The 15,873-nt window shown below is 33.2% G+C and overlaps 1 protein-coding gene across 4 annotated transcripts in view; it reads right to left on the bottom strand.

Moving 5' to 3' along the window:
• Positions 1 to 15,873, bottom strand: part of SPIRE1 (spire type actin nucleation factor 1) — a 216,887-nt gene that overhangs the window by 19,835 nt on the left and 181,179 nt on the right. For all 4 annotated transcript variants that reach the window (XM_074200872.1, XM_074200871.1, XM_074200875.1 and 1 more), the window contains one exon: positions 7,236 to 7,405. In XM_074200872.1, the coding sequence (XP_074056973.1) occupies positions 7,236 to 7,405 (170 nt within the window). The remainder of the gene's footprint in view (positions 1 to 7,235; positions 7,406 to 15,873) is intronic.

Raw genomic sequence — 15,873 nt, forward strand, 5'->3', positions numbered from 1 at the left:
TCCAATGCCAACACTATCCACTACACCACCTAGCTCCCTTCCATTTATTTATTTATTATGAAAAAGATACAACACTGATTCAGTTGGGAAGGGCTTTCCTGCTTCTTGTTAGTCATGCTGGCAGGCTGGTCAGCACACATTATTCATGTGTATGTCAAACCTAAGGAGGAGCAATTCTTCCAAATTAGCTTCTATCCTTATGTCAACAGAAAGCTACATATATGGTTCCAGCCCCAGTCCCCCTCAACCAATTAAGTCTCAATGATGGTTCAATACTTGTTAAGGAAAAGCTATTTTAGTTTGTATGGGGTAGATCCTACAACTTCAGTCAACTAAAACAATGGCCATGTCTTACAAATAAGGAAAAAATGAAGCCAATAGATAATACATGATTTGTCCAATATCACACTGTAGAGAGACAGGACATAAATTTATTTTCTCTGGCTCCAAATTCAGTATTCTTTCCACTATTTATGCTGTCCCTTCCCTTCCCTCCACCAACAAAATAATCACAAAAATGTTCAACTCTGATCTTAAAAATTGTTAAATTTATAGCTAAGGACAAACTTTTTTTAAAATTTATAAATGGTTAAGAAACACTTTTTTTCTTTTATTAAAGATTTCATTTGAGTTTTACAAATTTTCCCCCAATCTTACTTCCCTCCCCCACCCCCCCACCTCCACAGAAAGCAATCTGTCAGTCTTTACTTTGTTTCCATGTTGTACATTGATTCAAATTGAGTGTGATGAGAGAGAAATCATATCCTTAAGGAAGAAACAAAAAGTATAAGAGATAACAAAATCAGACAATAAGGTATGTTTTTTTTTCTAAATTAAAGGGAATAGTCCTTGAACTTTATTCAAACTCCACAGTTCTTTCTCTGGATACAGATGGTATTCTCCATTGCAGACAGCCCCAAATTGTCCCTGATTGTTGCACTGATGGAATGAGCATCAAGATTGATCATCACCCGCATGTTGCTGTTAGGGTGTACAGTGTTTTTCTGGTCCTGCTCATCTCACTCAGCATCAGTTCCTGCAAATCCCTCCAGGCTTCCCTGAATTTCCATCCCTCCTGGTTTCTAATAGAATAACAGTGTTCCGTGACATACACATACCACAGTTTGCTAAGCCTAAGAAACACTCTTTTTCTGCTAAATATTCTCTTGCCATATAACAACTTGGCAGTTCTACATTTTAAAATTTATTTTCTCTCAGGTTGCTAATTTGCAGTGAAGGGATGCTTGCCACCAGGTGGGTGGAGGGGTTTTGTTTATGTCCACATGGCTCAAATAGGCAAAGATAAAGGCACGATTAACTTAAAGTTGGTTTTATCCTTAATTTAACCTTTAATGAAGTGGTGTACACACACACACACACACACACACACACACACACACACACACTTAAAGTTAATGTTTTTTCAGTTTGCTTTCATTTCTTATCATGAATATTTAGGAATTGTCTTCCTAGCTAATATTGGCAAAAAAGATAAGAGGGTAGAGGTAGAAGGGTTAGAGATAGATGATTTATTCTTTTGAATTCTGAAGAAAAACTCTATTTTATGTCTTTTCATTAGTGAAACTCTATTTTTTTTTTTTAGGTTTTTGCCAGGCAAACGGGGTTAAGTGGCTTGCCCAAGGCCACACAGCTCGGTAATTATTAAGTGTCTGAGACCAGATTTGAACCCAGGTACTCCTGACTCCAGGGCTGGTGCTTTATCCACTGCACCACCTAGCCACCCCTGTGAAACTCTATTTTTAAAAGAACCTTGGAGAAATTTATTAACATTCTTATCTAAAAAGCAGGTACATAAATGTTTGTCATTCTGAAAAATCTTTAAAGAGGGAAGCATGGTAGTGAAGGGGGTGTAAAAGCAGTTCTCTGATGTCAGCAGATGTGTTCCAGTGTTAGACCTGCCCTTAACTAGCTTTGAAATCTTGGGAAATTCACTTTCTCTCTAGAAGTCTCAGTTTCATTATCTCTTAAATAAGAGGATTTGACTAGAAGATCTCTGAGGTCCCTTCTAGGTCTAAAATTATATGGCCCTCCCATAGCTCCTTTGAAAAAGGCAAAGAAGTTCTAAATAGTTGAACTGGAAGCAAATCTTACTTCTTGGTTCAGAATCAAGAAATAATTTAAAAGGGATTTTCAAATTCTGCCAAAGTGAATGTAAAGATAGTAATATGAAAAAAATTAAAGGAGATTAATTTTGTATAAATTATATCATCAATAATTCTAAATGTTTACAGTCTTACATCCACACTGATCATTAGAGAGAGATGTTGAAGAAAACATGCAAGTCCCTATCTAAGGGGTTGAACTAAACACGAGGAAGGAGATTGGGAAAAACTGATTTCTACACAGTAATCTGATGAACTTTTCCTCAATTACCATTTGGACACTAATGGGAAACTCAGAATATATTACCGTATCAGGGAAAATCTCTCCTACCTCAACTCCCTCCCCCCGCCCCCCTGCAATTTGTCAGTATGAAAGAGTCAGAAATACTAAATCATTGACCCCAGGACAGCTGGAGGAACAGGAACCACAATTCCCAAGATGAGATCTCAGCCCTAGAGGCAGTTGACCTGTCCAGCTTGTACAAATCTCAAGAGAGAACAGCAGAAGCAACCTACACAATCCAGATCCTCCTATCTATCTAATCATTCTATTTTCGTCTCCACGCTGACCTATCATCCATATCATGGCCTCTAATAGTGGGTACATCCTAAGGTTCAGTACTGGTTGCTCTTTTTTTTTCTCTCCCTCTACTCTCATTTAGTGACTTCATCAATTTAATTATGCTGATGAAACCCTGCACTGGAATCCATCTTTGCCTCAGGATAACCATGTAAGTGAGACACTTTCCCAGGATTATCCCAAGTCATAGAATTAAGAGTCATATGAGATTATTCATAAGGAATTCAGAGAAGTAGCCAGATCAAAATAGTTGGCCCTCAGAGTCATACACCATGTTGAATCCTTGCAGACTTTGCATTTGCAGAGACAAGATTTGCTATTCTCTGCTTCTCTCCATAAAGACTTGGATAGAAGCTATTCTGAGTGGTAGTGGCACTGTTGGCAAAACTAAATTAATTCAATAGTTTCAAAAAATTTTGGAATTAAACTGGAAAAGAAACTAAACTGTACATGGTTTTTGACCTAGAAATACTATTAGGCACGTATTTATTCATATATACATATTCACACAGATATACACATGGATGCATGCATGTATGTCTATGTAATTATCTCCCCCAATGAGGTCAAAGAGAGTAAGAAAAAAAATTTGTTAATGGCACTTTTTTGTTCTAGTAAAAAAACTAGAGGTAAAGTAGGTTTTATCTAATGAAGTATGACTAATCAAATGGAAGTATGTGAATGTAATGGATTATTACTATTCTCTAATAAATAACAAATCTAGAAATCAAAGAAACTTAGATTTCTACAACCTGATACATGAATGAAGCAGAATTAGGAAACAGGATGTTCTATTACCATGCTCATGGAATTCTGAAATTTCTTTATCTGATCACTCTCTGTTCTTTCTCTTTGCACTCTAGTTTGTAACACTTAATCAATCAAATCTATCCATATCTTAAACTCCAGTCCTTCCATCCTTCAGTTCTTCAGGCCATCATCCTTGAACTGCCTATACTCTTCTTTTGGCATTCTGAACCACTGATGAGGCAGTCCAACTCTATAGTCTCTTCTCTTGAATTCCTTGCCCCCTTATCTTATCACTGATACTGTCCTGCCAAGTCTCAGTCTTAAGACTTCTTGCACTGATTTGATGTTGAATGAAGCTGAGGAAAATCATGAAGCCCTGCTCACTACAGATTTGGGTTACATAATCTCAACCAGATCTTCATGGTAGTAAATCAATTCTTTTGTACTTCTCTAATCAACTCTCTATCCACTCACAATGGCACCTTTACCAAAGTTTTTCATTCCTACTCAAATCTCTCATAGCTCCCTCAGTTCCCCATTTTGTCAACCTTGCCTCATGTTTCAATGAAAAAAATGAAAGCATTTGCCAAGAGCTTCCCTTTCTCCTTTCTTCATCTCATAGCTCCTCTTGATTTTAGTTTTGCTGCCACAAAAGTGTTGTTATAAATATTTTTATATATGACTTTCTTTGGGGAGGGGTCCTATTCTCAAATAGTGGCAAGAGAGAAGATTATAAAAGAATTGAAAAAAATTAGATCTCCTATTAATGAAAAAAGAAAGTTAAAATAATTATTGGCCTATATCTCCAATTTTCTAAACTCTAAAATTTTTTTTATGGGAATATTCTATACAGGCAAAGGCAACATCCTCATTGAAGCTTTGAAAAAGGTACAAATACTACTCTACAAAAGACTATATCTTTATATTCACACAACTGACTGACTGAAAGGTGTAGGGACTACAAAATCCCTAATCCACATATTGTTTGCTGTTATTTAAAAATGCTTTTACAAACATTTGCTTATTGCAAACATCAAATAGTCATTGGGGATACAAAAGACAAAAAACAAATAGTAACCAACCTAAAGGAGTTTCCATTCTATTGGAGGAAAACAACATTTATGCACAAAATGAAATTAAAAAAAAGTAATTTTGAGGGAAAATCTCTCTGGTGAGAGGTAAAATAAGTTGAACTTTGAAGAAATCTTCAGATTCTACAAGGCAGAGGTGAGAAGAACACACTTTAGGCACTAAGGGACAGCATGTTTTGTAAAAGCAGAAAACAGCAAAAAGGCTGATATTGCTGTATTTAGTATATGAAGGGATGAGCCTTCTCCTGCTGATAGCCAGTGAGGTTTGGCTAAGACTCTGCTAAATGACAGATATGCTATGTCCCTCTGATATTCAAACAATGTAAAATGTTCTCAAGGATGACACTAAAACAAAGGATGGAATTCCTATGAAAGATTTATAAGACATGGACAACAGTCTCATAGAATGAGAAACCATGGATATATTGCAGTTTCCATTATTTAGCTCATGTTAAGGAAACACAGAATCTGGATAAATTTATCAATTTCTGCAAATGTAATGCCTTTGATATTTACTTTGGAAAGATCTTATTCAGAAATTCAAAAGATAACAGTTTTTATTGTGTTTTTTTAAATCAGTATGGTATACAATGATATGTGTCATGTGAAATAAAACATCAAATTATTTCTCTATCTTAAGTTGCAGAAAATTGAAAAGTCAGAAAAAGTCCTGTATTAATGACTCTTCTCAAAGGATGTAAAAAGTTATTATTTTCCCAAGATAGTTATTTCTGTTATTATTTATAATTATTTTCAGAGATTTTACTTTCTGACTTGAAAATTAATGACTTCATATAAAAGAATAACTATACTATTTTATTACATGGCTATACTGGAAAAACACCTAAAATTAAATGAAAAAAATTCAGAACTGTATTTAAAATTTAAGCATCTCAACCCACACATTCTAATACCATAAACTTCCCAGGACATAGTTAATAATGTAGTACAAAGCAGGTAATGAGGTTTTGGTATAGTCAACCTGCAGACATCAAAGTCATGCCTTTTAATTTAGTTTCAACTGAAGAATTTACAGGTTAATAGTAGAAGGCAGGATACTAGAACATCAAAGTTTGTAAAAGTAGGATGAGGTGAACAGAAAAGGCTGGCAGGTACAAATACTTGAATGGTATACTGAAATAGCTTGAGTTAGTAAATGGTGAGAGCAAACTTAAGATGGGAGCTATTTATATCTGTTTAGCCTGTAGGATCAATAAATAGGGAGAAGATGAATAAAATCATCTTGGTCATTGTTAACAGCATTGCAAATAGCAAAAAAGTCTAAGGCATGTTTACAACCATGAATAAGAAAGTATTTATTCTTGTAATCAGAGGTAGAGGGAGCATCGTATTTGGATCCTCAAGATGTGGGTTCAAATCCTGTCTGCTACCTTGGGAACTTTATGCTCTAGAAAAATAACAAAACTTGGGTCTCAATGTTCTTATCTTTAAAATAATTTTGAACTAGGTGATCTGTAAGGTTCACTTTCAGCTCAGAAATCTATAATATTGAAGAGAATTATAATATGGGGGGGGGTAGATTTCCTCTTTAAAAAGAAGCCTGGAAAGTAAGTCAAAAGGCCAGATGGTTCTCATGTGAAGATTTTATAAGATGCTAAAGGATTAGGAAGGAGAGGAATAACCAAGAACTATAGATCCTGATCAGAAAGGAGAGCTCAAGTGTAATAAGCTTTATACCTCTGCAAAGACTTAAGAATTCTGATAAACTCATGGATCAAAGATAGACACTAGAGGTTAAAGATCAGTGGAATATGATCAAAAAAGTTTTGTTCAAAAATTACAACAAACTCTGGAGTTGTATGTTTCAGTTTGCCGTTAACATTGTTATAATTGAAAGAACAAAATTAAAAAAGATGATACTATTAGATCTTCAGAAATCTTAACATATAAAGTTTGAGAGATGGTAGACTTGATATAGATTTAATCGATTCATCAAAAAGTATGCATTATGTGAGTGTTAGGGACTGTTGTGTATGGGAGCACTGTAAATTATCTTTACCTGGTGTCCTTGAGCACCACAGTCTTATCTTACTAAGTGCCACAGAAGTGGGAGTAGATTAGAGACTGGAAGAGGATATTTAAGCATTATATTTTGTTCAATAAATGGAGACCTTGGAGTAAAGGGAGAACTTGTCTTCCACACCTCCAATGTTCACCTGGGGAAGATTGAGGGGGTCCAGAAAAGGGACTCAACTTATGAGTCCGTACAGGGACTCAACATGTGAGTATGTGCCAGAGTCTGTACTAAGTAATCTACTGGGTAAAAGAACGTATAAAATTGAAGAGATCTCAATTTGAATCATGGCTATACTAATTACCACTAGCAAAGTAAGTTCACTGAGTTCAGGAGTCATTTCATTTTAATCCTTATATTGATGCCTAGCACAGTTCTCTGCACCTGATATGACCAAGTTGATTTAAATTCCAGATATCATCATCATTCTGAACTGATCACTGGTGAGTGATACTAATTGGATCACTATTCCAGTTCTAAATTTTTAAATTAAATTAAAATTTAATTTAAATTAAATTTTAATTCTTACCTCAGAGATTAAAAAAAAAAACTAAGAAAAGTTAAGTACCAGTTGAAGTATTTTAGTGGTACCTGATTATCCTAATTTGAAAACATAAGTTTTCATGTTGAAGCTGGAAAAAGCTGGGTTACTTTACCTCTGATTCTGAGCTGTCCAGTTCAGCCAATGTTGGGGCTTTAAGGAGTTTCTTCCGTTGCACGGTTGTTTGTGGGCCACTTATATCATGGGTTTTTGTTTGTGGTGTTAAACTACCATTTAACACAGAGGCTTCTAGCCCTTTCTTTGGAGATTCAGGAGTGGTTACATCTAGTAAAAGAAACAGAAAAGCTCATGCTGTGATCTAAGAAAAGTCAGAATAATTCAAGACAAATACACGGAAGTACATACAAAGAAACAATTTTCCATAAAATAGTTTAGATTTTAACTTAATTTAAATATGTTTTATAAAACATATTTAAGAAAAAGTGGTAAATTCAATTTAAAAGACTGTGGCTGGGTCACTTATTTCATATATTTAAGTTAGAACATAGAGGTGGAAGAGACCTTAGATATTTAACCTCGTTTTACAGAAGGAGACATTGGGATCCAGAAATATTAAATGTATTCCATATAAAGAGGTTATGGAAGACAGGTAAAGAAAAATAGAGGAGTTAAAAAAAAGTACATGTTACAAATGAGGAAGAGGTTTGGTTTAAAACATTTTAAGAAGTCACCATGTACTACCAAGTTCTTTTTAACAAATACTAACTCATTTGGTCCTTTCAACAGACCTGGGGGGGGGGGGGGGGTTGCTGCTATTATTACTCCAATTTTACAGCAGAGCAAAATGAATGGTATGCTGCGGCTGGAAAGAGTCAGTTTAAAATCTTGGTTCTGCTATTTAAGACCTTTGTGACTTTGAAAAATAACTACAAACTGGGTAGCTGTTTCCTTAACAACAAAAAGAGAGGGTTAGATTAGATTATCGCTCATATCTTTTCCAGCTCTAAATTCATGATTTTATTTGATGAGGTCTGAGATGTCATTGAATATAAGGAGCAACCAGGAGGAACCTTTTCTACCAATAGAGTCTGCATCTTACTGGCTAAAAGAATATGAAGTGAATTTCAAACCCAGCTTTATTGACAGATGGACAGTTAAAGTCCTCAGAGAAATGTCTGGGGCATGGAGAACTTTAGGTGACTGCCCCTCGGTCACCTAGCAGTATGTGCTAAAGATGAATCAAGGTCTTCTTGTCTTCAATACCTCCTTCTCCATCCACTTCATCACACTGTCTTTTGCATAGCTGTTTGTTGTATGGATAGGACATTATACATGCATGCATGTTTATATAGGCATGAAAATTGTGTGATGATACACATATGTAGATAGAAACACAATATATATGTAAGTGAAAAGAAGATGGGCTACAGTCATCAAGGACAGATTAATTGAAATTTGGTTAAAGGAATACAGTAATAGTTTCTCATGTAAGGATCACACTGAATAAATAAAACACTAATTTATTTTAATGTTGAAATATTGTAAATAAGAGTTCAACTAATTTTTGTCTTCAGTAAATTAAATGATAAATTAACTATGGAAAAATATTACTCAGCCACAAATTTAATTATATATTATCTGGGTTAACAGATTAGATCTCAACTTTGAATAGCAATTGAAAATCTATAAACCTAAGAAAAAGATAAATTTTTTTAAATGATTAAAATAAAGTTTAAATAACAGTGTATGTTCAGGAAAGGAAGCTCTAATATTATACTCATATTTAGGCAGAACTTTAAGGTTTAGAAAGCTCTTTCATCACAACTCTTTCATTAGATGTGGTAGTTTTATTACATGCTTCAGCTCATGTTTCTATGTACTGAAATTTGGGGGCAGATAATCAAGGCACAACTATTTTATCTGGTGGCAATTACTAGATTTATAGGCAGGGATCACATTTTTGCTTTTCTTTTTATAACCCTATGCTTAGATTAGTGACTAGCACATCATAAAAAGGTTTATTGATAATGATGATATATCATCAATGTTTTAAATTCCTGAAATTAATACTCCTAAATTTATTAAATGATGGCAAATATCAGAACTAAACAAAAATACTTCACTTCTAAATAAAAAATTTGAAAACCGTTTATTTTACCTCTCTACAATACTGTAAACCACATTAATAGAGGCTTAGAAACTTGCCAGTAGACCTATAATCCATTAATTGAAATCCCTGGAATAGAAATTTTACATAGTACCAAAATATTAGATTTAGTAAGAAAGAATAACCAATTACTCAGCTGTTTATTTCTGAAAGAAATAGAAATGAAGAATGTGAATGGTTACATAAATATATATATATATATTTATGTATATGCATATATGTACATAGACACCTATATCACGGTCCTTTAATCACATGTTATTTATAAAGTTGATAGATTTCCTGTAAGAGGTACTGACATGTAATGGATATAGAGAAGGCATTGGAGTCAGGAAGACCTGGGCTCAAGTCCCACTGATGACATATATTCACAACCTCTCTGGGTCCTGATAACTCTCTAAGCTGACAAATTTGAGAGATGGTATAGATCTATATTGCTAGAGAGAATATTTATCAGGTGCTCCCTATATTCATGAAATCACAAAACCGATATTTTTTTGGGGGGAAAGGATGTAGATATAACATATGTGATTAACATAACAGAAATAAGCTCTTAGGCTTTTTATAAAATTTCTAGATTATTTCATCCACTTAATTACCAATTTGATACAATGATATTATTTGTATAAACATAAACCCAGCAGTACTGAATACTGAAGGGTTGTCCTGGGGGTACCACAAGTAGAATATTGTATTCAGGTCAGTTTAGAAAAGATATTCATAACGTAGATTTTCCAGAGGACAGGTGTCAAACATGTAATCCTGCATGTAACCTCACTCCTGAGTGAGGAAGGAACTAGGTTAAAATGTAATTGGAAGGGGCATCTAGGTGGTACAGTGGATAGAGCACTGGCTCTGGAGTCAGGAGGACCTGAGTTCAAATGCAACCCCAGACACATAAGAATTACCTAGCTGTGTGACTGTGGGTAAATCACTTAATCCCATTACCTTAAATAAATAAAACTAAAAAAATATAATTGGGAAATATCTAAGAAAATAAATGTAAATATAAAACAAAGATAATATCACATTTTAAAACTAAATCAAGATGTGGTCCACAGGAATTCTTATGTATGGATTAGTAGCTCCCAATTCTATTTGAGTTTGACATCATTGCCCCAGATTAATGGCAATTAGGATAACAAAAGGAAAGGCAAGACAAAAGACAAGGCTTTGGGATTAGGGGAAGACATCTAAATTGTGCTCAAGTAGAATTGTCTTAAGAACAAAGCAATAGACTTGTTCTGACTCAGAAAGCAGAACCAATAGCAATGTTTAGCTGAAACATTTTCTATTAATTAGTTACCAGAAAGTGGAATGGGCTGCCTTAGAAGGCAATATGTTCCCTGTCAGAAGTCTTCAAGTAGATGCTGGTTGACAATTTGTGAGAAATGTAGCAGAGATTTTTTTTTTCTTGGGGGCTATAGGTTGGAACTGGATGAATGCTGAGGTCCCTTCCAACTCCAAAATATCATGTTTATCACTAGGAATTAACAAACCTAATATGAGTTTACAGCTTCAAATTCAACATGAACCTTAAAATAATTGGAAGAAAGTAAAGGGATTTTCACTTTCTGCATTTAAGTTAATAGAATAGGTCAAGCTTTTCAGTTTATATTCTTAGAACACTGATTTGTACAAAGAAAAAATGGAAAATACATTTTAAAACAGCTAGAGAAATTTGAACCATATAGTCATTAGAAGTCATAAACTCACAGAATAAATGTAGGGCAATAATAAAAAAAAATCCTGGCTACTCTTCTGTATTGAAAATACAGGCTTTTGTTTCAGTTGAATCATCTTTCTCCAATTTATCTACATCAAACATAGAAATGAACGTAGATAAATATGTTTATATATGTAAATATAAACACATATTTGATGTTCAACACATTTGATGTTCAGCACATGTATGATGCTCAGATCAGCCAACCACATCTAATATTTATGGGGATTGTATCCAATTTAAATTTATACAGTCAATAGTTTACTATATACATGTGACTGATGACATCAAGTAACAATTATTAAAGTTACCTGATGTTCAACAGATTTTCCCCTTCATTAGATTGGATTTCCATCAATTACTTTAGAGAATAGCCAGTGGACATTAGAAGCAATACAGACACACTCAACAAATGCCTTGGAGTCTCCTTTTTAAAACAAATTTTCTAGGATGATATTGTATCAATATAATGGCTGTTAAAGTAATATTTATCAAATGAACAAAGAAAACAAGAAGAGCTCTTCAGTAGTCAGTCAAATGTTCAAGTTTAAGTGTTATGTGATAGATATTTTAATTTATATTTTTAAAAATATTTTATCAAATGAAGAATGTGTTTGACTTCTCTAATTGACTTTTAAAATAAACTGGTATAAAAACCATAGCTGAAAATGCTTCAAGAATACAAACTGTAAGTAGTTTTATAGTGCTATCACTCTAGAATATATTAAGTGTAGCAGTCTATTTTAGTCACCTCAAAAATATGATATAGCATTAATATTCTGCTACTTTTTATTAGTATGTGACTTTGTATGTAAGACATACCAATAATTCTTTGAATAATAAGAGACAATTTATACTAAGGAGGAAAAGGAATTTATGGAAAAAACTGTCAGAGCCAATAGCTCATCTCATACTTTATGTTTCATAGTAACTGTTCTCTTTTAAGCAGATAAGAAAATAGTCTAATTTGAAAAATATCTTAACAATTTTAAGATAGTATTTTGAAAATTATATGGAAAACAACATTTGATTTAACTTGGTTAATTGAAGTGTTGTAATTTCAGAGTTTATGTTAATACAAGTTTAAAATTAATTTTATATATAATTTTTAAAAATTATAAAAGGAGGGGATAGGTGGCACAGTGGATGGAGCACTGGTCCTGGAGTCAGGAGGACCTGAGTTCAAATCCAACCTCAGCACTTAATAATTACCTAGCTGTGTGACCTTGGGCAAGTCATTTAACTCCACTGCCTTCCAAAAAACCAAAAAAACAAAAAGTTAAAAAAATTATAAAAAGAACAATAACTTTGCAAGTCAAAGTTCAACAGCTAATAGTTTCACTGAATTCTATCTAATTTAAGTAATATAGATAGGTTTTTCACATTTGGGTACATGATGCTAAAAATCACTAAAGTGTTCTTATGATTTTACTGTTTTAATAGAAGAAGAATAAAAGAATTCTAGTAATAACATTTGGTCAGAATTTAACCTATTAAGGTAAAGACATAAAAAAATCTTTCTTAAAATGTTTTTATATTACAATCACTTCAAGCTAGTTTGATCAAATCCTAAAGTAATATAATAGCTGTTTAGATTTTTAGGTTTGTTCTTTAGAAAATTTATTGTTTATTCAATACAGACATTCTCTAGATATATTTTCCTTGAAGCAATGATGTCAAGGATTTTGATTTTATGACAAATATATGAATAAATCTTGGCAGTTTATTTGTTTTCCATGTAACCAAAATAGATTTTTCTTATATATACACACAATGCCTCAAGTAAGAAACAGATTCCTCACCTCCCCCCATCTCAAATAGGAACAATCTTTGAAATCATTGACTGTGGCTTAGAAGAAACCCTTCGATTTTCTTTTTGATAGATGAGTGAAACAAGCAGATGAGTGAAATGTGTTTCACAAAAATCACAAAACCCATGTCAGGTGAGAAGTGTTTTTTTTTTTTTTTACCTGACAAGTCAAAACTGTGAGACATGCTAAGTGGCCGCATTGCTGAAAAAAGAAAAACAGCATAAAGTAATTCAGCCATTAGAAAAGCATAGGAAAGACAAAAGTAGAGCAGAAAAATTAAAGAATATCCTTAGTATATATTTCAGATGCTAATTCATGGGGTTAGCTGACATAGAACTGAAGTTTTTAATTATGGAAGGTATGAAGGATCAGTTTTAATAACCAATAAAACTTGAAGTACAGTAACAAGAAGAAAAAATAAAATTTTGAAATTTCAAAATAAATATGATAAACATTTTGGGGAAAAAAATCACAAAATATATCAACTGACTAAAATAATTTATATAAGAGCAAAATAAACACATACAAAGCAATGTTTCACATAAACTTTGAACAAAAATGGAATTTTCTGTAGGGCATTTATTCTCATCTGATTTACAGTTTCCACAAAAGAATCCTGACATTAAAAATCTGACTTTAGGCTTTGTGAATAACTATCATGAAGAACAAATTCAGGTAAAATTGAGAGGTCAAAATCTTATTTCTGATCTGTTATAAATTATTTGGTTATATATAGTATTTGTTTTTTTTAATGGAAGGAGGATAAGTATTTATATAGTGCTTTCTTAGCCAGACATTGTGCTAAGCACTTTACAAATACTATCTTATTTGAAAAATGAAATTACTGAAGAGCTCTAATTTTAAAAAAATGAGGAATAAACCAATTTTTTCTCTGCACAATTAGTTTGACCACTGTCTCAAGATAAATATGGCAAAAATACAACTGATTTTTTTATTACTTTCCCTTGATCACTGTTTTTATTTCTATATTAATATCCATCTTTATTATCACTCAAATCAGGACAGTAGGCAGCATATGCCAGGCAAGTAAAACCACCACCATCACCTGATCCACAATCTCCCTTCAGATCCTGATGGAGAGGCAGCACAGTACCCAGAACTCAAGAGCCTTGGGAGTAGCATATTCCACATTTACAAACCATCAGCCTCCAGTCCTAGCAGCCATCACCAAGGGGAGAAATTACTGTAGAGGAGAGGCATATCTTCATCACCAAATGCAACAATTGACAATTAAATGTCACCAATATACAGAGAAGAAACTTTGAACAGACCATTATAGGTCCTGTTTCCAGCTTGTTCCTAACAGAGACCCCATTCCTACCAAAGCAGCCAACCTACTGCAACTCACAGGGTCAGCAAGCCAGCAGAACAAGGTATTCTGGGAGAGAAGTAGGTGGTAGCATGTGCTAGGCAAGTCTGACATCTATCTTGACCACAATCTCCATCTGTTCCAATTTCTCCTTTAATACGTTTAATACTCTCTTGAATGTGCTAGATATCTTCATACTTTCTAAGATTTTTTTCCCCAAGATTTTTGGAATTCTTCTCCCTTCTTATCATTCTCTTCATCACAAGCAAGTTTTCCATATTAAATCTCAAAGTCTTTCTGTATAAAATAACCTCTTTCATAACAAAGACAATTAAAATGTTTAAATTTACCAAAGGTTTTTACATATATTATCTTAGAGAGATGAAATAAATAGCCCTAGTAACAAGATAATTCAAGTCTGGGATCAAAGTTTTCTTTCTTTAAGTCCAATGTTTTTCCCACTACACCATAATGACTCTCAACGCCTCAACATCTCTTTCCTATCCTTTTTTTTTGTTTTTTTGGTTTTTGCAAGGCAAACGGCTTGTCCAAAGCCACACAGCTAGGTATTTATTAAGTGTCTGAGACTAGATTTGAACCCAGGTACTCCTGACTCCAGGGCCGGTGCTTTATCCACTACACCACCTAGCCGTCCCTTTCCTATCCTTTTTGATTAATTCTCTTCTGGTTTAGGTATCAGCATCATATTGTGGCATTTGTTCTTCCAGATGAATTTTGTTATTTTTTTCTAGTTCAATGAAATATTTTTGGTAGTTTGACTGGTATGGTACTAAGTAAATTAATTTAGGTAGAATTGTCATTTTTATTATATTTGCTTGATATGGATAGTTTTCCAATTGTCTGAAACTGACTTTATTTGTGTAAAAAGTGTTTGGTAATTGTGTTTATTATAGTTCCTCAGTTTATCTTGACAGACTCCCAAATATTTTTATACTCCAGTTATTTTAAATAGAATTTTTCCTTCCTATCTCATGCTGCTGGGCTTTGTTGGTAATAAGTAGATAAGTCAATGATTTATGTGGATTTATTTTATAACCTGTAACTTTGTTAAAATTGTTGATTATTTCATGTAGTTTTTCAGTTGATTCTCTAAGAATATCATCATAACATTTTCAAAGTTATATTTTTGCTTCATTATTGCCTATTCTAATATCTTTTATTTTTTCATTTTCTTACTGCTAAAGCTAACATTTTTGGAATAATATTGAATAATAATGGTGATAGTGGGCATCCTTTTTTCACCCCTGATCTTACTGGGAAAGCTTCCAGCTTATTCCCATTATATAATACTTGTTGATGGTTTTAGAGAAATACTGAATATTATTTTAAGAAAAACTCCCTTTAATTTCTATGTTCTCTTAGTGTTTTACTTTTTTAAAAAATAAGAATGGGTGCTATATTTTGTCAAAAGCTTTTTCTGCATCCATTGACATTTATTTGCTAGTTTTGTTATTGATATGGCCAATTATGCCAAATATTTTCCTAATATTGAATCAGTGACACATTCCTGGGATAAATCTCATCTAGTCACCTTGTATTATCCTAATGATAAACTGCTGTAATCTTACTGCTAATATATATATATATATATATATATACACACACACATATATATATATACACACACACACACACACACACATATACATGTATGTGTGTATATCTATATCTATATCTATATTTATTTATTTATTTTTGCTAGGCAATGGAGTTAAGTGGCTTGCCCAAGGCCACACA

The sequence above is a fragment of the Macrotis lagotis genome, chromosome X (genome assembly GCF_037893015.1).
Source record: "Macrotis lagotis isolate mMagLag1 chromosome X, bilby.v1.9.chrom.fasta, whole genome shotgun sequence".
Taxonomy (NCBI): Eukaryota; Metazoa; Chordata; class Mammalia; order Peramelemorphia; family Peramelidae; genus Macrotis; species Macrotis lagotis.